Below are 22,500 nucleotides of genomic sequence, written 5' to 3'. Positions count from 1 at the left end.
ACGGCATCGGAGAGGCAGGAAAGTGGAGGCTCTTCTCCCAGCTCCTGTACCACATCACCGGGTTCTTCCTCCCCTCCGCAGTCATGGTCTTCTGCTACACCATGATCCTCCATACACTGGGTAAGTCCCAAGGCCTCCAGAAGAGAAAAGCCATGAAGGTGATCCTGGCTCTGGTGGTGACATTCTTTGTGTGTTGGACTCCCTACAACGTGGTCATCTTTCTGGACACCCTGGTCTCGGAGAGAACGATGGAACCAACCTGCAAGATGCAGAATTTCCTGGACATTGGGAAGACCGTCACCTCCTGTCTGGGGTACCTGCACTGCTGCCTGAACCCCGTCCTGTACGCCTTCGTGGGGGTGAAGTTTCGCAATAACCTCCTGGATGTTTTGAGCGCGCTCGGCTGCAACATCAAGAAAAACGTCCGGCCGGTCGGGAGGAGGGGATCCAACTGGTCGGAATCCGGGGATACTTCGTACTCCGGAATCTGAGGGTTTTGAGGAAAAGCTCCAGGGGGTCACAGCATTGTTTGGCTGTTGCTTTTTTTTTCCAGTACGCTAAAAGGAAAATTGTTAATTTTTTTTAGTTTGTTTGTTTTTTAAAAAATAAATAACTCTGAATGTTATGGAAGTAACTATATACTGTGTGTGTGTGTGTGTGTGTGTGTGTGTGTGTGTGTGTGTGTGTGTGTGTGTGTGTGTGTGTGTGTGTGTGTGTGTTGTGTGTGTATATTATGATTTTATAAGTAGGCTGGCAACTTACATGGAGTGTCTCTAGTGACAATGTATTTACATGGGAGTTACTGAGTTACACTTAAAAGATTAACTGCATTGTAGCGATGTATACTAGCATTGCAATGTGTGTAATGCCCAGAAGTATTTATTCACTGACTACTCTGCAAACACACAGTCAATAGAGACACTTTGTGGAAAGGGTTACAATATTTTAATTGAAATCCAAATTGAAAATGTGCTGAAGCTGTAAATATCTGAGCGTGTCTCTCTGTAGCATGCTGTAGGGTGTAGATATGTACATAGATATCGTAGATCATTCTGTAAATATGAACGGCACATTTATTCTGATTAATATAACATTAGTTTAAGGATGGGATTCTTCTAACATCCACATATATATATATATATATATATATATATATATATATATATATATATATATATATATATATATATATATCTGTAGGGAAATTTCGAATTCGCCGGAAATAAAGTAAACAGGTCGAAATCAAATCCCCAAGTTAATCTTTCGTAGATAATTGTCCATTAACAAATTATATATAATATATAATATATATATTAGCAACCACTTATCGCTTTTTACGCTTGCATAGTTTTCTAAGTGATGCAAAACTTTTTTGGCTGCAGCTGTATGTGATTAAATGATAAATGTGGGTTTCTGTTCCCTTGTTTATTTTATTTTTTTGAATGGAAGTGAATTGGATCGTGAAACTCCTGGAAATGCCTTGTGAAACTATCCCCTGGCTTCTGCTAAATCTTCTCAGAGATATCCTTTAAATAACAGAAAGAGATATAAAATGTATTTGTTGAACACTGCATCACTATAGCCTGAGAATAGCAGGGTTCTGGACAGCAGGATACTTCATATGTAATATTTTCACCCCATCTGTTTTTATTTTTGTATCAATAAAGGATATTTTGTGCAGATTTATTTATGTATTTGTTTGTTTATTTATTTATTCATTCATGGGAATTTAAATACTTTAGTAGTTAGTTAGTTTAAGTCCAATTTACATTTTCTTTCCCTTGGAGGGCCACTTGGTAGGCCCCTATGTAGTCCGAAAGGTGACCCACCACGCCAAAGCTTGAGGCACGGAGACTGAACTGCTCCCTCCTTCCCTCCCTCACCCCCTTAAGAGAAAGGGGGCTCCCTCCAGTCCAGGGCAGGCTTGAGGCATGGAGACTGAACTGCTCCCTCCAAGGGAGGCAGCTGGGGGAATTCTCTTGGGGCTCCCTCCAGTCCAGGGCAGGCTTGAGGCATGGAGACTGAACTGCTCCCTCTATTTTTTCCTTTTTTCTTTGTTTCTAGTTCTGGTGCTTTTTCATACCTTTCACTACCACAATAATTCACCACACAGGGAAGGGAAGATCGGGTTTTGTGGCTTCCTACACAAAAGTCGAGAAAGGAAATTCAAATTCAAGCAAAGACAAAAAGCGATGACCCAACTGATAAGAGACGTCTTCTGATTCATTACAACACGTGAGTGGGATCGTAATATAGCCGGAACCCACCAACCCACCTGTCTCTCTCTCAGTATAATGAATTCTGTGCCTTTAAAAGATGAAATAATGGCATTGGTGGAGACTCGAGGCATCTGTAAGATTTGAAAACTCCAGCACGGGGCTCTCCAGCCCGGGCCCTGGAGTTACAAGGTCTTCTAGTTTTCGTTTCAACCAAGGTCTCAGTTACTTAATTGCACCAATTACTGGCTTAATTAGTCAAGATTAAGAGGTATTCTGAATCTTTAGCCATTGACACCTAGCAAAGCTGCAGGACTGAGGGTCTTCAGAACCAGGCTTGAGAGATCTCTGCACTAGAATTTCAGTTCGGAGCTTGCATTAAGAGTTACGAAATGAACTTAACCCAGTCCAGAACAAATTAGACAAAATTAAATATGGATACAAAAATAAATGTAATAGTTACAGTAGACAAAACAATATAAATGAACCAAGAAAAATAACAACGTCTAGGCCAGACATAATAATTACAAATTATATATATATATATATGCTTTACAGTGACTTAAAAAAATATTGTAACATCTGTTGTCTATTATAGTGACCCTATGATGTAATAATTCTCACTGAAGGTTTCATTAATAGCAGGGGTGTCCAAAGCGGGCTCTCCCTCTCCTGTTCCAGACCCAGTTCTAAATTCTTTATCTGAACCTATTAACCCTCCACGCAGAGCCTGAGGTCGGTCCTGATCTCACTGCGCCTGACCCGGAGTGCAATGACCCGCCAGGACCGTGATTGCATGACTCGTTCGATAACTTGGTTTTCTGCTGAACAAAACCACAGCAAAGACGGGAAAACAAACACACGTATCTGTGCGATTATAATTAACTCGTGGTTTCACCTGTCGAAGGCTGCAAAGCGTCTGTCGCAATGCAAAAAAACCAAAACCACCACCTGCAGCGTTTGCATTAAAAAAAAAAAAAAAAAAGGCTTTGCAAGTTTTTGCAAAAAAAGAAAAGAGCAAAGTTTGATTCCAATTCGATTTTTGCACAGCGCCTTTTGCATTATAAACTATCAGGGCTAGAACAAAGCGTCTGCTATTAATACCTATTGCAGCTAGAAGCCGGCGGAAACAATTGACTGTTTTTTTTTTTTTTAATATATATGCAGTGTTTTAAAGAGATCAAAAGATATTGATAAAACCATGTCGATCTTTTGCTGTTTTATTCAAGTTTCTTACAAGCACGAAACTGTAGCCGTGCGCTCAGCACAGCACAAAAAACAAACAAACAAACAAATAAACAGTATTTTAATAATTCCGATGTGTTTCATAATTCATATTCTGTTTTTTTGTTTAAGTATAAGACGACATGGTCTCTTTTTATATTGGACCTGGTACGTATTTTTATTATTATTATTATTATTATTATTATTATTATTATTATTATTATTATTATTATTTGTTCATAGTGCCACCAGTCGAGTTAGCCTGTGTTGTGTTTTGAATATCTCTTTATAACTGATTTAAAATATATATGATCTTGTTATAATATACTTATCTTAACAGCGTCAGAGTTGCTGCAACTTTAGGGAAAAAGTCCTGTTTTTTCACTCTGGCAATCTGGCAACCCTAGGACAACTCTCACTCTGCTGCGACGCTGCAGCTCCCTCTAGTGTTCGAATAAAAGCTGCAGAATCCGAACCGAGTTTTTAAATCTAGAATCTCTTCCCGTTTTATATTTGGTTGCTATGCGTTCAAGTTTTAAAACACTGTTGCTGTTGGCTAAGGGCATCCTTTACCAGGTTTAGCAACCAGCCACCACAGTAACCACGGCAACCATTTCTAAAAGCCGAGTGAGACTGAAAATAGGGAACACTACTCATCCGTACACTGTTATTATGCTTAGTTGCAGTTTATTTAATGTGTAAGTATTGTTTTGCAAATCACACTAACCCCTTCCCCTAACCCTAACCCTTTTCATGAGGTGTCTCTAATGACTGTGTGTTTGCATTACATTTCTCTTGGTAAATACGTGCGCGCTTGCACATCATTACAACGTTATTATGCATAGTTACAATGTACTTCATGTGAAAATGTTTTTGTATGATGCATGCAATTATACAATTGTTTCAGAAAAGTGTTAGGGTTAGGGTTCATGCAAAAACATGTTCACATTAAATCTATTGTAACCGTGCATAACATTGCAATGTCGTGCAAGCACACGTGTGCTACTAAGTAACTCTGAAGTCAATATACAGGAACTAGAAAGTTTTACCGAACGCAGCCTACATGGGTATGAATTGAATCATTCAAAACAGTCTTTATTTGTACACAGCGACCACAGCAAAACAAAACAAAACAAACAAACTTGCAAACAAAAAAAAAAAAGTAATTTCGCTGGATTTTAAAAATGTTTTTCCATAAGCATTTATTTTTAAGAAAACTCCGTTCTTTAATGATTCCGTGATCGTATTCAAGAAAACAACACATTTCAGAAAGAAAACTCAAATTACACCAAACAGAGCTCGGTGAAAAACGACAGCTCGTAACTTACAGAGAGTGTTCAGTTTTAATGCGTTTTATCTTTGCAATTCAGTTCTATGATTTGTCAACACCTCAAACCGAGTTCCTATTGGAAGAGACTCTGCAGCAGCAGCAGTAGTTGTTGATGATGCAGAGTTCACCCCCCGTCCCCCCCCTCTGTAAATCGCTTTGAATAAAAGTGTCTGCTGAATGACGAGTTAATACATTTACATTTATTAAAGATTTCGATCAGTCGAAATAGATTCAGAGTGTCACTGATGTAGAACACGTCTCCAAAACACTAAGATCAGATAACATTTAAACAATGGTCTCTTTGTTAGTGATGAACAATGACGCAAGACCGTATAAACTGTATTATAGAAACTTCAAAAACAGATGGTTAGTTTTTTTTTTTTTTTTTTTCAATTTTGAACGTACGCCACGTGGCCTTTTCAAATAAAGTGAACTTCTTCACGTGAAGAGGTAACACCAAAAGAAACCTTCAGTGAAGATCTTTCGCTTCTAAAGACAAATACCTGCAAATTAAATGTAATAATCTAATGCTAGTCATTTTTGGGTCAGCATTCTAAAAGTCGAAGATTGCATTTGCTGAAACAATTTGGAAGCAGGTTTGGCAGGCCAAAGCATTTCTTGTTGTGTCAAGGGTAAAACACCTTTGGGAAACGGTTCATAGCATGCATATTTATAAATTCAAGTTGAATGCGGTTCAGGCTTCTCCATTGTGGGTTTCTTTGGCGTCACTTCTAAAAGCGAAGATTTCGTTTTGGACGAGGTAAGCAGGCCACTTTTCTTCAAGGGTAAACACCTTTGGGGGCGTTGTTATTTTTCGCCTTTTCCAAACCTTTTAATGTCTCAAAAACAAAACAAACAAACAATATCGATTGTCTCTACTACTGGGAACTGAACTAATGTTTTTCATGCAGGTATAGAATTAATACGTCGAGTCACGCTCTTAGGAAAACCATTGGAAATCAGTGAGGGTGCTCATGCAGAATTACATGCTTTTTAAATCAGACCGAGAAGGCTGCTATGGACAGGTTTGAAAACAGCTTCATTAGGTTAGCAACTCAATTTGTGACAACATTTTCAGGTTTAAAGCTACAGCAGTGTGCACATGTATTAGAGCACCCCATTGCTTCTAAAGTTTTGATTTTGCTGTGCACGTGAAATCAAACCCCAGGAACTGACAATCTGGGGAAATTGTCCAAGCATGCAGATTAGGAATGGTCTAATTTAATTGATGACTTCAATAGGCAGCACATGCAATGTGTTTAAAACAGTAAGAGAAAAGGAACACAGAGCCACAAATGATAAAAAGAATGATACTTTCTAAAAGTTGTTTACGATGCCTAATTAATTAAAGCACAAAGTGGTCTCACATTTTCAAACACAGGCATCTATTGTTTCTCTATCGCTGATTACTGAGTGGAAATTGAAATTCTCACACAGGTTTTCATGCAGGTGGGTGTATAAAGGAGATCAATGACGAATCTTGAGGTGTTCTGACACGTTTGCACGCTGCTGTATGTTGGCCTATGGTCAAGCAGACAGATACAATGGTATTGAAGTCATTGGGCCACCAGGCTTCAGAACATCACAGAGTAAGCAGTGGTGGAAGTCTCGTTGTCTGAGCTGAAGGTTCTTGAGTTGGTATTCTTCCTTGATCTGTGCAGCCTGCTGCAGCTGCTGCTACTCTCGTGCCTGGAGTTGAACCTTCGGCCATGGCGACACAGTTCCCCCAAGCTCTTAAACAACCGCGCCAGCTCCTTCCTGAACTTCACACCCACAAACGCGTACAGCAGCGGGTTGAGGCAGCAGTGCGCCAGCCCCAGGCTCTGGGTCACCAAGATCCCAACATCCAGGGCCTTTTCCAGTGCACACCCTCGCCCAATTGCCTCCACCCTCACCAAGCCTTCGACCAATTGCAAAGCGTTGTAGGGCGCCCAGCAGAGAATGAAGGCCGCCACGATGGAGACGATCACCTTGAGGGATTTCTGCTTCTGCAAGCGGGGGGCATTGCACAGAGACCGGAATATCATGATGTAACAGTAGAGCATGACCAATAGCGGCAGAGCAAAGCCTAGGACTAGATTGAGCATGTGCAGAACCGTCTTCCAGCGGTCAGCGCTCTGGGAGTCAAAGTCATTCATGCAGACGCTGGCCCCGCCCAGCTGCTTGATCTTCAGGACCCTGTGGAAGTAGAAATCGACCACGGACAGGCCCGAGCAGACCGCCCAGATGGCGGCGCAGGCCATGTGGGCGTACCACGAGTTCTGTCTCCAGGAGAGCTGGACCACGTGGACGATGGCCAAGTAGCGGTCGAAACTGATGCAGGCCAGGAGGAGAACGGTGGTGAATAAATTGACGGAGAAGACCCAGCCCGTGATTTTGCACGCCACGGACCCGAAAACCCAGCCACTGGCGTACTGGACAGCGTAGAAAGGCAGGGTGAGGACCAGCAGGAGGTCGGCCACGGCGAGGTGGACCAGGAAGGTGTCCGTCAGGGAGAACGCCCGCCGCTTGTAGCGAGAGACCACCGCCAGCACCAGGAGGTTTCCCAGAAGCCCTAGCACGAAGATCAGGGAGTACACAGCTGGTATGAAGGACTGGTTGATTTTCCAGGTGCTGTCTAGTTTACAGGGCTCCGAGTCAACGTAGGTTGGTTCTGGATAGTCAGTATAGGAATCGGTGTAGGTATAATAGTCCTGCGTGAAGAAATACACCAGTGATTCATATTTGCAGCTTTTTTTTTTTTACTGTAGCTTCCCTTATTTTTTATACACTGTATTTGTGCAGTTTTGCCAGACTTTTCCCATGCATTTCCCACGGGTATACTATTGGTTTGCCATGTTTTTCAATACCATACCTCGCAGGTCTTTACAATGTTTCCCTATGCTTGACCAGGCTTTCACTGTGCTTTATTACACTTTGCTATTCTTTTACTATGGGGAACTTGTATAAGGGTTTGTTTAACATGGTTTGTTTTTAATATGCTTTACTCTCTGTGCTTTACAGTGCTTCCCTATGCTTTACCAGACCTCTCTGTGCTTTACAATGCTTCACTATGCTTTACCAAACCTCTCTGTGCTTTACAATGCTTCCTTATGCTTTAGCAGACCTCTCTGTGCTTTACAATGCTTCCCTATGTTTTACCAGACCTCTCTGTGCTTTACAATGCTTCCCTGTGCTTTCACTGTGCTTCATTACACTTTGATTTGCTTTTACTATGAGGACACTGTCATAAGGAGAACACAAACTAAAGTCATTAGAATCTCCAGCTGTCATATCCTGGAGAAAAATGAAGTGCTGGAATCTGCAGAACATTTTGACAAATAATACAAATAATAAAAAATACTAAAGAAAACAAAAATGTGCCCATCAAAAACTATTTAAATTTAAAAAAGAAAACACAGTAACCCTCCCTCTCTCTACCTCTCTCTCTCTCTCTCTCTCCCACTCTCTCTCTATCTCTCCCCCTCTCCTCCCCTTCCTCTCCCCCTCTCTCCCCTTCTCTCTCTCTGTCTCCCCCTCTCTCCCCTTCTCTCTCTCTCTCTCTCTCTCCAACTCTTTTCCCCACAAAAAAGACCCTCTCTCTTTCTATGAAAAGCATTGTAACTCAGTTCTTTGGCATTCATAACAGAGCGATCAAACCAGACTCACATAGTCTTCGTTTTGTCCCATGGTTCCTGAGGGAGTGCTGTCTGGTTGACTGAAAGCTCCTGTTTGATGCTTGATGGTTTTTGGTGAGTAAACTAAAGACATATGTTTAAAGACTGAAACTGAATTAGAGGAAGCAACCAGTTCAATAGAAACTGCCTCTTTCAAGCCGCGGTGTTTAAAACTGGTGACAGTCAAAGTACTCACTCCAGTTTATATATTTGTTATCCTTATTCTAACTTACTCTCAGCAGATTACCCTTATAAAAGATTACCCAGGTCAATTCTGCATGGTCATTTTTCACATTTCCCATGTACTATGCATTTACCAGAGTTTGTCATGTGTTTTAAATATGCTTTACCATGCCTCTCTGTACTTTACAATACTTCCCTATGCTTTACCATGCCTCTTTGTACTTTACAATACTTCCCTATGCTTTACCAGACCTCTCTGTGCTTTACAATGCTTCCCTATGCTTTACCAGACCTCTCTGTGCTTTACAATGCTTCCCTGTGCTTTACCAGACCTCTCTGTGCTTTACAATGCTTCCCTGTGCTTTACCAGACCTCTCTGTGCTTTACAATGTTTCCCTATGCTTTACCAGACCTCTCTGTGCTTTACAATGCTTCCCTATGCTTTACCAGACCTCTCTGTGCTTTACAATGCTTCCCTGTGCTTTACCAGACCTCTCTGTGCTTTACAATGCTTCCCTGTGCTTTACCAGACCTCTCTGTGCTTTACCATGCTTTCACCATGCTTGATTACAATGTGCCGTGCTTTTACTATGGGAGACTTTTATAAGGTAAGCTAGCTCTCTAACTACAGAGAAGCAGTTGTGCTGTGGTCCGTGAGCATGTTTTTATCACTACTCACCCCACCATGAAAACAAAAAGCACTTTTTAAAAATTCTGATCAGCGCTTTCATTTCCACCCTGAGCTTCTGATGAAACATCTGCTGTGAAAAAACTTCCTCAAAAGCGTTGTGCAGGGGCTCAGAGGCCCAGGGAACGAAGTCCCTATCAGCTGTGAGAGGGATGCTTCTTACCTGCTGACTCTGCAAAAGATTTAGTTTTGAATTGTATTATCCCACAGATTCTTGAGTGTGTTTTATTGTCATGAATAAATAAACTCCACAGTGTCAATTTTTTATTATTCTTTAGGTTTCCTGCTGCATAGAATGATTGTTCGATTACTGGGCTCTCCACTGAAATCAGGTGCTGCAGAATTTATCGTTCGGAGTGAATTAAGAACCATCGCTGGGGTTTGTGATGATTGCTGCTTTTCTTAAAGATTCTGCAGAGAACAACGACCGACACAAGCCCAGGCAGCTGCTTCTTAATTCGCTCTGAGCGGTGAATCAGCCCCGATCCACACCAGCGACCCTCGCCTGCAGAGAGATTGTCAGAATAATTGAATAATCAGTTCATGCAGCTGTACTTTTGGGACGGCTTAAGAGCAAGCCTGAGGTGGAATTGCTATGACCTGTTTGTCTTTCAATGAAACTACTCCTGGGTCCTGGGTCAGGCTTGCACAGAGGCAGGTGATCTTATTGAGGGCGCTGCGATAGGGTGTACAGGAGATCCACTGACACAGGGAAGACAGGGAAGCACAGTTGGAAGGGTTTATTCAAGCAGATAAAAACAAAACCATGTGACACAGCCAGCAATGAAGGAGCATGGGCAGACAATACAGCTCTGGCCAAAAGTTTTGCAGCATCACTCTATAGAATGAACTCATTTTGCTTTATAAAGTTGAATGAAACCTGCTGGGATAACGTTACATTGACATATTGAATTACACACCGCCACTTCAGAGTTTTTCCATATTACTGACAAATAGAAATTGTGATTGTAATGAAATACTACCGTGCTACTGTTATGGCTGCCGGGAGACTTTACAATTATCATTTTGTAGTTTCTTTCATTACAAGATTTTAAATAAAAGATCAAAAATCTAAGCAAATCTTCACAACCGAGTTTCAGATTGATAAAACTTGCTATCCTTGTCTCCTGTTATGTCGTCTAGCTATCTTATCCGAGATGAGATCTCAGAGCTGATCGCATGTAAAGATGCTTAATCCAAATTTTAACAGAGCAGTGTTAAATTGCAGTTGTGTTTATACTGGCAAAGGTATCCACCGATCTGAGAAATCCTCCCTGGCTGTCTCTTGGTCTGTCTTTCCTCCTGACCCAGAAGCAGATCAATTGACAGAGTTTTTCCCGAAACTTGTCCCCGACAAAAGTGTAAAGAATGGGGTTCAGGCAGCAGTGGAGGGCTCCCAGATTCAGGGAGAGGATTCTCGCCACGTACAGGTAGCATCTCTGATGATCCTTGTTTTCTGGGGCCCCTCCACGCAAGAAAATATCCAGCAGGATGACCACGTTGTAGGGCGTCCAGCACACAAAGAAGACCACCACCAGAGCCTGGATCACTTTCATGGCTTTTCTCTTCTGGTGCTCTTGGGACCGGCTCAGCCTGCGCAGGATCTTGGAGTAGCAGAAGACCATGACTGCGGAGGGGAAGATGAACCTGACAATCAGCCTGAATGACAGGATCACCTGCCAGGGAATTGTGGATTCATCAAAGCAAATTGAGATGTTTTTGAACTTCCTTTCCTTCAGGAAGATGAGGTCCGGGAAGCTGATGAAGATGGAGAGAGCCCACACACTGACACAGCTGGCCCAGACCACCTTGGTCTTCCTCCGGCTGGACACCCGGACCTCACGGACGATGGACAGGTAGCGGTCCAAGCTGATGCAGCACAGAAAGAATATCCCACAGTAGAAGTTCACCTGAAAGAAAGAGGAATGAGGCAGGATCATGGTGACAAGACCGAAGCTCAAGATACCTCCTACAAAATATTAGCTTGGGTTTCGTGGGGCTAGGGCTAGAGATAGGGCTAGAGTTAGGGTTGGGTTGTGTTTAGGGTTCGGCTGCAACCTCCTGCTTCAAAGAGTATAATAGATGCTTACCTTCAAAGCGAAGCCAGCAAGCTTGCAGAGCCCAGTTCCAAAGATCCAGCCGTGCATGGCCTCAGCAGCCCAGAACGGCAGCGTGACGACCAGCAGGGAGTCGGCCAGCGCCAGGTGGAGGATGAAAGTGTCCGTCACGTTCCGGTTGCGGTTGACCTGCAGCAGCACGGCTATGACCAGCCCGTTCCCTAGCAACCCCAGCACGAAGACCAGGGAGTACAGCAGCGGGTGGAACACGCCCCTGAAAGACTGTGAGAAGCACTCACTGTACGGCCATGTGGCAGGCTGGTGAGTGGATAGAGGCCCAGAGACAGTCTGTAGTTCAAAAAAATAATTTTATTATAAATACACCAAAAAAAGGGCACAAGGGCCAAAACAAAGCAATTTAAACACAAAAAGAAAGACTAAAAGCAAAACTAACAAAAATAATAATGTCCAGGCTGGGCAATGCCTTCACTGGATTTAAAGTTCAAAAAAATCACACACCAAAAAACCACCAACCTGCTTCCTCAGCTCCCTTCCCAAATGAGAAGCAGAGGCCTCCTTTTATGTCAGATGGCTGGGCGCTGATTGATCATTAATAAACCTAATCAACTAATCAACCCCAGCCACCTGAACATAATAAACCCAGGCAGGTAGGGGAAGTTAACCACATCCCTGCCAATTTAAAAAGGGCAGAGCTTTGCTCTGCCACAGGCCAGTATACCTTTTTTAATAGCAAAAGAAGAACATGATTTTTTTGAGGATTTTTTGAGTTAGGGCTATGGGCTATTGCTTCAACTTCAGTCTTCAATTAATTTCATGAGTCTTCCTCTCCTTTCTCAAATGCACAAACTCGCTGCATTTAAGCAATGCATTCCCAACACAGGAGGCTTGTTGCTAGGGAGCTGACGTCACTGCCTTGTGGTTTTTGCTAGCGCATTTCTTCCACATGTGAAAACCTTGTTGGGCTAAAATAAAAACCACTTCAGCAAGAAGATCTTTAATTTGCTTTGTGTTATTGTGCAATACATGCATACATGATAACAGTACGATATTAAAGCTTAGTTTTTAATTGTTCTGTATATTGTTGTTTGTGATGTGCAGTACGAAATAAAACGGACAGTAATTCTAAGTGCCTATGGATAATGCAGCTAAGGCATGCGCAGTTAGACAGTCAAATATATATCCAAATCCACAGTATAGCGAATAGCGTTTTGTCAATGCACACATTGTATTATTACATATGATAACACATGCATGCTCTCAGGTGAATTTGAAAAATCTCCATGAAGAGTTTTTTTTGCTTTGTGCTTTTGAATAATACAGTTATTCTCTCAATGAATAGATGACATCACAAAGCACAGTTCTATGTGCCCGCACGATTCCGGCTGCATTACAGGCAGCTGTCGTCTGGAAGTGATCTCAGTGCATCGATAGAGACGACTTCTCCCAGGCTGATATTAAAGAACTGGATGAGATCTTTAACTTTAATACCCCCCCCCCCCCCCCCTCCCCCCCGCCCTTTCTCAGACCAGTTCAATTCGGATGCTGTCGGAAGCATTAGGGGAACAGGGGACTATATTCCAGCATCACACTGATAATGCGAGACCCAGTCAAAGCATTAGACAATAGCAAGTTTCTCTGAACTACAAAAGAGGGTCCGTCTCCCATTACTCACCGAGGCTGTTTCGTTGAGCATTTTGCAAATGCTGTCTCTTGGTGTGTCAGCGTCGGAGTGTGGAGAAAGGCGATGCTGTGAGAGATGTCCTAAGAGTGAGAAAGAGGAAGCTTTGCAATCGATTTCATGCGATCGGTTACTGATATCCTTCATGTACCGACCTTCTGGGTGTGAAAGTTTCACAGACATGTGCAACACAGCCACAGTCTTTATATTGGTGTGGGCCAGCGCTGTCCAGTGCTTTACCAGCAAAACAAGAGGGGTCTTGATCCACAGCAGGTGGCTCTTGCTTCATTGAAGACATTGTGGATGATCAAGCCTGGTTTGCATATTTTTATGGCTGGCATAGAATTGTGTATTGTTTTAATCTTTATTTATTTATTTATTTATTTTACATTTTTGACCACTTTTTAAAACTTTAAAATTGCATTCCACTGCCTTCCAAGGTGGCTTCACATGGACCTGCTTGGACCACTCAAACTGCATTTCCCATCATCCTCCTGCTCACTTATGTAACCGAGATTCCTTTACCAGTGGGCAGGATGGTGATGGGAAATGTAGTTCTGAGAAATACATCAGAGGCCACCTTGGTGCTATGAGAGACACAGCCAGAGATAACGGCAATTTAAAAGTGAAAAAGAAAGTGGTCAAGATGTCAAAAAATAATAACAATTAAAACAAAACACACACACCTTAATTAAACAATTGTAGCGACACATGGGAACATGCAACACAATACCATGAAAAGGTCCTTATTATACCCTATAATAATTGTACTTTTCTGTAGCATAATGGCCTAAGGAGGAGCACTCAACTGTGCAGCAGTTGTCATGTACCGCTGTTTACCACATTACACTACATTCTTGACACACAACGTTCTCAGAAAGGTTTCTTCCAAGAAGCAAGGTGTGTAACTCTATCGGCCCAAGTTATGAAATCCAGACCCTAGTTTGTGTAACATTTCTGACAAAACAGTTTGTTTTTTTTTCTCAAGGGAAAGACAATTTTTCCTGTGCATTGCCCTGTGTACAGCTCAGCACAGAGAGGCTCTGCCCAGCACACAGCAGGCAATGCCAGTGCACCAGATCAGCACTTTATATAGACACCATGCTGGGTAGCTGCTGTAGTTCTGTACAGGGTTTTATATCAGCGTTATACAGTGTGGTCCTGCCAGCATTGCCCTGTGTACAGCTCAGCACAGAGAGGCTCTGCCCAGCACACAGCAGGCAATGCCAGTGCACCAGATCAGCACTTTATATAGACACCATGCTGGGTAGCTGCTGTAGTTCTGTACAGGGTTTTATATCAGTGTTATACAGTGCGGTCCTGCCAGCATTGCCCTGTGTACAGCTCAGCACAGAGAGGCTCTGCCCAGCACACAGCAGGCAATGCCAGCGCACTAGATTACAGCTTTATATAGACACCATGTGTGGGTAGCTGCTGTAGTTCTGTACAGGGTTTTATATCAGTGTTATACAGTGTGGTCCCGCCAGCATTGCCCTGTGTACAGCACAGCACAGAGAGGCTCTGCCCAGCACACAGCAGGCAATGCCAGTGCACCAGATCAGCACTTTATATAGACACCATGCTGGGTAGCTGCTGTAGTTCTGTACAGGGTTTTATATTAGCGTTATACAGTGCGGTCCCGCCAGCATTGCCCTGTGGGAGGGAGGGAGCACTCTTTTTCTTAGGGGGGGGGGCGGAGGGAGGGAGCCGTTCAGCCTTTGAAAAGTTTCTGGTTTGTTTTGATGGTTTTTGTTTCACCATCAGTTCCCAATGACAGGATTACCGCAATGCTTAGAGCAGAACTGGCACGCTCCTGCAAGAATCTCGAACGCTGTTGGAAACCAGTTTGGTCCTCAAGTTGCCATGGGGGGCGAGTGCAGAGATAATTGAAACTCTGGGAGTGGCGCCGCGCTAACGGCTTCGGGTTTCTTCTCACAGGACAATCAAAAGCCTCAACACATCTTGTGGAACAGACGCAGGCTGCACCTTCAACACACAGAAGTCGCTTTTATTTGTAAAGCTGTTTAATCTGGTTTTATCTAGGCAGAGGGGTTGCCAGCAACTCAAAAAGCTTTTCTGAGGCACAATGAAATGAAGTGGGGGTTTTTGGGTTTTTTTTTTTTTTTGTAGCTGGCATATGTAGCAATGAAAATGAAAAGAAATGTTCATTGAGATTGGCGGCTTTTGCGGTCATGAACTCCCACTCATCACAGCCCCTCCAGGGCACAACATCCCATACACTGCCCTGGCAAAAATACAGAGAGATACTAAATATTGTAAGAAATAATGAAACTGAGCAACAATATTAGTGGTGTCACTTATATACATGTTTATTGGTATAGTGTAGAATAGACAATTGAATTGAACAGAGTCGCGTCACTCTGGGCTGCAGTGAGACTGACAGAACTGAGCCAGAACTTCAGTTTTGTAGATTCCAAAACACACCCTTTTAATGATGTCATTTGTGACGACTCCTCACTATATCTGGGTACGTGGAAATTTGCCTCACCAAGCCTCATCAACATTCCTTTACATCTTGTTATTGCTGAGATTCTCCCCCATGCAACCAAGCAGAACAGAGGACCCCCTTCACAAATGCCCATAAATAGATGAATAAATGAACTCAAAAAACCCAAAATACCACTCCCAGTTTCTTTGTTCAATTTGTAACAGAAAGTACCATGTTATAATCAGTTCTAACACAAAAAGACTACAACAAAGCTCCTTACAGTACCTTGCATGACTGCACAGACAGCCCCCTCCTCTTTAAGCAGAAGAGAAAGAACGGAAATACCAGCGCACAGCTGCAGCCATTCTCCAAACCGTTGCCCATTGTCCATGAGCACAGAACGGCTAGGAGTGGATTACTTATTGTAAACCCCACTCAGATCCCCCTGTTCATGAATAGATAATCACTTTCAAAAACAGACAATTTAACCACAATGCACCACAATTTAACATGCGGGACGTCCCACAGGTGCAGGGGCCCCCGAAATGTTATCCGTTTACAACCAATGCAGAATCACTGGGTGGGATGTTTGTCCTTCTTTCATATACTTGTTTTCTGTAAGACAAATACAATACAATGCAACACAATGCAATACAATGCAATGCAATTTACTTTTAATATCATTTGGAATAGTTTTGAAGGCAGGGAGCAGAACTAGCCAAAGGCAGGGAACCCTTGTCCCTCCTGATTTCAGCCAATTTCTGGGAACCAGAAGGCCGGCATTTGCTGATCTCTGGGTACGACTGGGGGAATAAGGTACCAGCAGTTCCTGCAAAATGTTGAAGCCCCACCACAGTTATATAGAGGATGTATTGTTAGTAACAGCTAGCCCACTCCACACCTGTATCCGATAGCTTGTAGTTTGTGAATTTTCGAAGTGCGTGGTTTTAGAAAGGGTTAGGATTAGGGATGGGTGTACGGCTTTAATGGATGCCTCCTCCTGTGTGTTACTGTATGGAAAATCTATCTGCAAACACTTTCAGAGGGATCTGAGTTCCACTCTGGGGGGCTAGGTGGCGCTAGCGGGTTCGTGTTAATGCACTAGACCAGCCTTTCCCCTTCCTCTGGAGGGATGGGTTCCAATCTGGGGGGCTAGGTCACAAATATAATGATTTGGTATATGGATTAAGTGCTAGGATTAAGTCTCTCTCTCTCTCTCTCTCCTCCCTCTCTCTCTCTCTCTCTCTCCCTCTCTCTCTCTCTCTCTCAATAGCTTATCAGATCACTGTTAATTCTCTGAGGGTTTAATTATTTTTCTTGGCTTTCTGTTGGTTCTTTGTAAGCACCAGAACCACAAAATATTAGAAACACCCGCCAAGACATTGTCAGCAGGGTGTAGGGCCATCGTAGCAGCACCGACTCAAGAGCTTGGATAAAAATAAAAAAAATGTGGTCTTTTTTTGCTGTTTGTTTGCATTCATCATGAAGGCAGACGAGTTAGAATACGGGCTCATGCCTCTGTAGATTTGATAACAGCGAAAGCTTCAGGATTGACAGGAATTTACAACCGTTCTTACAAGCCCTGCTTCGGCTAGCGCTTTATCGGTACTGACTCAAATAAAACACAAGGATCATTACAAGAGATCAAACCTAATTGATTTACCCCCAGCACCATATCAAATGGTGAGGACAAACGCCCTCATCTGGTGGCTGGTTTGTGGCATGACGGCATTGGCCTTTCAACCCATCAGAACTCGGGGTACCAACAATCCGACCTCAGCAGCGCGGCTAGGGAACCCCTTTCATCCCCTCACCGCTTTCTGTGTGAAGAAGTGACTCTTTCCCACTGTCTTAACTCCATCTCCACTTAAATTCCATCTCCAAGCTGACAGCATTGAGTTATTAGCTTTGAAAACGCATCCCTGTCACTCTGTATTAAACTCTGTGTGTCTCTTTATAGAATCGCAGGTCCATCGCAATGTCCTTTCAGCCAGAAGTGATCACCTTCCAGCAGCAGGTGTCAGTCACCAGCTACACGGTGATAAATAACCAAGGATCCTGGAGCAGCAATGTGTGTGACTGCTGTGATGACATGGCTTTTGAAAAATTAAACAATGCAATGAAGACTATAATGAATACAGTATCTAGTGCAGTGCTCCCCTTTATAAAGCAAGCTTTTACACACAGGTTAAAAGACGTCACGGTTCACTATCAGGCAGAAAACGCTGTCTATGGACAATGGGCATGACTGTGACTGTGTGTGCTTTCCCTGGGTATAAAGCCAGCTCACACGATTGCTCAGAGCTTTTGAAGTGATCTTGATAAAGACTTGATTATCTCTCGGTTGTGCGTCTAACCCACAGCAACCCACAAACCTCTCTGTGCGGCTCTTTGTGTGTGTGTGTGTGTGTGTAGAATCTAGTTAGTTAGTTATTTAGTTAGTAAGTAAGTAAGTATGCATTTTACAAATCATACCTCACAAATTTCACATTTTAAATTGTATTTATTTGACCAGGATAGAATCTTATTCCAATCTAAAATCTAGTGTAAAATGTAGGCTTCATACGATCGGCAGGAGTGAGACTCAGAGTCAGAGAAAGCTGCTTTCGAAGTGCTGGTGCGTACATTGATTACACAAACAAAAAGGAACACACAAGAACAAAACACTTGCAGGCTGGGCATTAGCCTTCACTAGCATATGTTATAAACCATTTACAACAACTTAGAAACACACACACACTGACACACACACACTGACACACACAACCCCATACCTGCCTACCATACATCCCCACACAGCCACTATTTACACAGCAGGGCTTCTCCCCTGTCACATGGTGCCCATCAACATTTATTATAAAAACACGGCAAACCATGATAAACTGCAGTATGAGAAATGGAGAGCACAGCCTAGGATGAGACCTGCCTCAGGACCTTGCTGTACCAAGAGTTGCTGGAGCTCAGTCTCCTAAAAAGAAAGTGATGTCAGGGCAATGAGGGAAGAGGGTTCCTCTTTCTATTCTGGGCTTTGCACTCAGGAAGCAGATCTTTCATCCAGTGCGACAAAGACAGAGGCAGAGACAGAAAGACAGACAGAGAGTCACCACAGCACAGAGACATCACAGCACGCTGGACAAGTGAGCCGGGATTGATCAGGTATGCCATTTTCACAGATTGCAAACCGGCTTCTGTACGTGCCAGTGTGCGGCTGAGGGTGTGTGCTCGCCCTATAACTATAAAACTCTGCCGAATGCCGAATTGAGATTTACTGAAAGCGAGTGTGCTTGTTTGGAGCTTTTTTTTCTGGAGTGGTGGGTTTGAGTTCAGAATCGTAAGTTCTAATTACAGGTATGACGGTGAATTGATTCCATCAATAGTCTAGCCCCTCATCCGTCATCATTAAGGGCTGTGTTTTTCCATGTTAAAATAAAAATCTTATTTCCAGTGTAGCAGGTTGTGTGCCAACGAGGCAAGCATTTGCTGTATTTATTTCATGCATTGGCAAATGGATTTATCTAATTGCTAACGATCGATACTTATGATGAGTCATCATGACAACTGAAATGGGGGGGGGGGATTCAGAATCCATTACGTCATCGTTTTCAATCAATTCTGTATTATAAAAAAAAAAAAAAGGAACATTTGTTGCATCACCTGTCTCTTTACCCCAACTGACTCTAGCATAGCTTTCTGGGAGTAAGTTCATTCAGTAGGGTCCCAGATCAAACCTCTTCAGGTATGTTGGAGGTGCACATGTCACAAGGTGAGGGTGATATATTAATATATAAACTGCGGTCATCACAACAAAGACCTCTGTTCCTCTTCCAGAGAAAAGAGAACCATCGTAAACCTCAAAACTCTCAACTGACTTTCTGAACACCGGTCAGCTGTCTGACATTAACATCATTACTATTATTATTATTTTTATAATTATTTAGTCATTTAGCAGACACCTTTATCAAAAGAGACTTTCAGAGACTAGGGGGTTTGAACTCTGCATCATTAACAACTGCTGCTGCTGCTGCAGAGTCTCTTCCAATAGGACCTCGTTTGTTTTGCGTCTCGTCCGAAGGATGGAGCACAAGGAGGTGAAGTGACTCGCTCAGGGTCACACACACACACTGAGTCAGTGGCTGAGTCTCCCGGGAGCAAGTCCCTTTCTGTGACCACTGGAACACCAATCCTGCAGCTCAAGAGTTTTTGAAAGCATGTCAGTTTTGATAGATCAGGTCAAGTTTCGTTTTTTCAATACTGAAATGAACAGATGTCTTCCTGTACATGCAGCAGGCTGCACAGCTCCAGGGTGACTTCATATAACAGAAATCATTCTGTTTTGCTTCATGGTCCACTCATGTAGACAAATGTGCAGACCTGAAAAGGCATTCTACTGGACTTTAGTATCTTATATAGTTTAAACTTCAGCTACAACCACTGTACCTCTCATCACCCTTAACAAAATTGCCAAATTATTATTAATAATAATAATAATAATAAATAATAATAATAATAATAATAATAATAATAATAATAATACTACTAATAATAACAACAATAATACTAATAACACTAATAATAATAATAATATTTCTTTATCTGTTTTCAGCTCCCCTTGACCCAAGAGTACCACTGAAGATCCAGAGCTCCAGAGATACTTCGCTCATGCTTGCTGGATTCAGTTCTGGAAGCGGTACAGCCATGACAGCTGACAGTCGCCTCCGCTCACTTCAGGCCTTGCTATTCTTAGTGCTGCTGGCCCCACCGGCCACCTGCTTCAGCTACAGGAACTGCATTCAGAACCCCCTCGACGCGACCAGCTTCAACTGCATCCAACGCTTTCAGCACAGCCTAGAGAACCTGGTGGCCGACCTTCCCAGGGGCACCGTGAGCCTCAACGTCTCGCACAACCAGATCTCCGCCCTGAGTCTGGGTGCGTTCAGCCACCTACCTCGCCTGGCCAGCCTGAGGCTCGACTGCAACGAACTGGATGTTATCCTAGACGGGGTGTTTGAAGGGCTAGGTCTTTTGAGATCTCTGAACCTCTCCTTCAACGCCATCCGCCATCTCTCTAATGGGACTTTTGACGGCCTGCACAACCTCACCGAACTGTGGCTCAGAAACAACAGGCTGGCCACCATTCCACCCCGAGCCTTCTCCTCCTTGGCAGGCCTCGAACGGCTGTATTTAGATTCCAACCAGCTCGGAGGCTTCTCCGAAATCGCGAAGGAGATTGCCGGTTTGGGCCGCCTGCGGGTCTTGGACCTCTGCAACAATCTGCTGAAGTCCGTGAGCTATTCCTCACCCCTCCCTCTGTCCCTTGCAGACCTCCGCCTCTGCAATAACTCGATCGTGACTCTGGATCGGAAAGCAGAGCTCTTTGGCCTTATCCAAGAGCTGGATTTATCGAGCAACAGCAATTTAGATGAGAACTCTTTCCAGTACATTGACATGAGAAACATCACTTACTTCCGGATGGGATTCACCAAGATATCCGTGTTACGGTTTCTGAACCTCAGTAATATCAACAGGGGCAGCGTGGACTATTCTGGGATCAACTTCAGCAGACCCGGGAAGTTGAGTGACCTGTGCAGGAATCTGAGGTACTGTCCCATTCGGAAACTCACTCTACAGAGGAACAAGATAACCAGATTTCTCCACAACGAGTTTGCAGAATGCCCTCAGTTCAAAACTCTGGATCTCTCTTACAACTCCCTGAAGAAAATTGGATGCCTTAAATTCCTGGAGAATAAAACGTCTTTAGAGGCGATCAAGATCGAGCACAACTTGCTCAACATCTTGATTTCTTGCTCTGAGGAGCCGGCATTTCCGAATTTGGTCAACTTAACCTATCGATACAACAGGATCCTAAAGGTGGGAGACCACGCGTTCAGCTACGCCCCAGGACTGCGCTGGTTACAGCTCAACATCAACAACATTGCGTACCTCAGCAAACACGCTCTCACAAACCTGACCCAACTCCTGGAGCTGCGGCTGGACAACAACCTCATAACGGACCTCTTTGAGAGCAGCTTCAAAGACCTTAAAAGTCTTCAGACCCTGAACCTGAGGAACAACAGGATCTCGGTCATATTTAGCTGGACATTTCACAATCTAGCCGAGCTGAGGATCCTCGACCTGGGTGGGAATAAGATCACTCACTTTGACCCGATGGCTTTTGCTGGTCTGAGGAATTTAGCCAACCTATACCTTGACAGGAACAACATTAAGAGTGTTTCTGGGGAAATGTTCTGCCTTGTCAGTCAGACCCTGAAGACCCTGGATCTACAAGGCAACATGATCCGCTTCATCACAAACAGCACCAGGGTGTCCCCCTTTGCAAACCTCACCATACTTAAGGATCTCAAACTGCAGGATCAAAGACCTTATGGCATCACCATTGTGCCCCACAATTACTTCAGGGGACTGGGCTCTCTGAGGTCCCTTTACCTGTCCGGGAACTGGATCACGGTGCTCCCAGAGGATACATTCGATGACCTGGTCAACCTGGAAATTTTATCCCTAGATAACTCCGGCATGGGGATCAACAACCTGCACCCTGGGATCTTCAAGAGCCTGGGGAAACTCCAAAACCTCAACCTGGAAAACATGGGAGTCCAATCCCTCTCCTGGGAAGTTTTCAGGAACTTGACCGGACTCCAGACGCTGCTGCTGAACAGAAACGCTCTCACATCTCTCGACAAGGAGGTCATCCTCAGCCTGCCCTCCCTCAGGTACCTGGACCTCCGCAGCTGCCCTCTCACCTGCACCTGCGACAACACCTGGCTCCAGAAATGGTCCGGCACCAACCAAAAAGTCCAAGTGGTTTATTTCCAAAACCTGTCGTGCCCTGACCGTCCGGGCTACTTGTATAACTTTGACACAAAGGTCTGCTACCTGGATTTCGGCATGTACCTCTTCGCTTCCAGCTGCCCGGCTGTGATCCTGCTCATGATCCTGCCCGTGCTGTATGTCAAGCTGTACTGGAGGTTTCGCTACAGCTA

General features: G+C 43.7%; 4 protein-coding genes across 4 annotated transcripts in view; 2 read left to right on the top strand and 2 right to left on the bottom strand.

Annotated features, from left to right (window-relative positions):
- LOC121304154 (C-X-C chemokine receptor type 3-like) overlaps nucleotides 1-574 on the top strand; it is a 4,160-nt gene extending 3,586 nt beyond the window's left edge. The window contains exon 3 of the mRNA XM_041235118.1: nucleotides 1-574. This exon is cut by the window's left edge and continues 226 nt beyond it. Within this exon, the coding sequence (XP_041091052.1) occupies nucleotides 1-491 (491 nt within the window). The 3' untranslated portion in view covers nucleotides 492-574.
- Nucleotides 575-5,693: 5,119 nt separating this feature from the next.
- Nucleotides 5,694-8,744, bottom strand: LOC121304228 (C-X-C chemokine receptor type 3-2-like). Its single transcript, XM_041235239.1, has 2 exons — nucleotides 8,419-8,744; nucleotides 5,694-7,463 (listed from the first exon to the last, which is right to left on the bottom strand). The coding sequence occupies exons 1-2, from the start codon at nucleotides 8,518-8,520 to the stop codon at nucleotides 6,345-6,347; spliced, it is 1,221 nt and encodes a 406-aa protein (XP_041091173.1). The 5' UTR covers nucleotides 8,521-8,744; the 3' UTR covers nucleotides 5,694-6,344.
- Nucleotides 8,745-9,867: 1,123 nt separating this feature from the next.
- On the bottom strand, nucleotides 9,868-15,068 carry LOC121304238 (C-X-C chemokine receptor type 3-like). Its single transcript, XM_041235259.1, has 4 exons — nucleotides 14,837-15,068; nucleotides 13,048-13,136; nucleotides 11,388-11,702; nucleotides 9,868-11,207 (listed from the first exon to the last, which is right to left on the bottom strand). Exons 2-4 carry the CDS (start codon nucleotides 13,066-13,068, stop codon nucleotides 10,515-10,517), a joined length of 1,029 nt encoding a protein of 342 aa, XP_041091193.1. The 5' UTR covers nucleotides 13,069-13,136; nucleotides 14,837-15,068; the 3' UTR covers nucleotides 9,868-10,514.
- A 3,365-nt stretch (nucleotides 15,069-18,433) lies between these two features.
- The window catches only part of tlr21 (toll-like receptor 21), a 4,625-nt gene continuing 558 nt past the window's right edge, over nucleotides 18,434-22,500 (top strand). Inside the window, exons 1-2 of the mRNA XM_041235117.1 lie at nucleotides 18,434-18,658; nucleotides 20,106-22,496. Coding sequence (XP_041091051.1) covers nucleotides 20,162-22,496 — 2,335 coding nt within the window. The 5' untranslated portion in view covers nucleotides 18,434-18,658; nucleotides 20,106-20,161. The remainder of the gene's footprint in view (nucleotides 18,659-20,105; nucleotides 22,497-22,500) is intronic.

The sequence above is a fragment of the Polyodon spathula genome, chromosome 37 (assembly GCF_017654505.1).
Source record: "Polyodon spathula isolate WHYD16114869_AA chromosome 37, ASM1765450v1, whole genome shotgun sequence".
NCBI classification, from domain to species: Eukaryota; Metazoa; Chordata; class Actinopteri; order Acipenseriformes; family Polyodontidae; genus Polyodon; species Polyodon spathula.
Note: the sequence above shows the minus strand (reverse complement) of the source record. Positions and strands in the feature narration are given on the sequence as shown.

Bases quoted from the DNA above. Each gene is read 5' to 3' on its own strand.
- LOC121304228 (XM_041235239.1), bottom strand. From the start codon at position 8,520: ATGTCTTTAGTTTACTCACCAAAAACCATCAAGCATCAAACAGGAGCT. The intron at 7,464-8,418 runs GTGAGTCTGGTT...TTCTTCACGCAG, and splicing joins TGGGACAAAACGAAGACTAT to GACTATTATACCTACACCGA.
- LOC121304238 (XM_041235259.1), bottom strand. From the start codon at position 13,068: ATGCTCAACGAAACAGCCTCG. The intron at 11,703-13,047 runs GTGAGTAATGGG...TTTGAACTACAG, and splicing joins TGCTCAACGAAACAGCCTCG to ACTGTCTCTGGGCCTCTATC. The intron at 11,208-11,387 runs GTAAGCATCTAT...TCTTTCTTTCAG, and splicing joins TTGCTGGCTTCGCTTTGAAG to GTGAACTTCTACTGTGGGAT.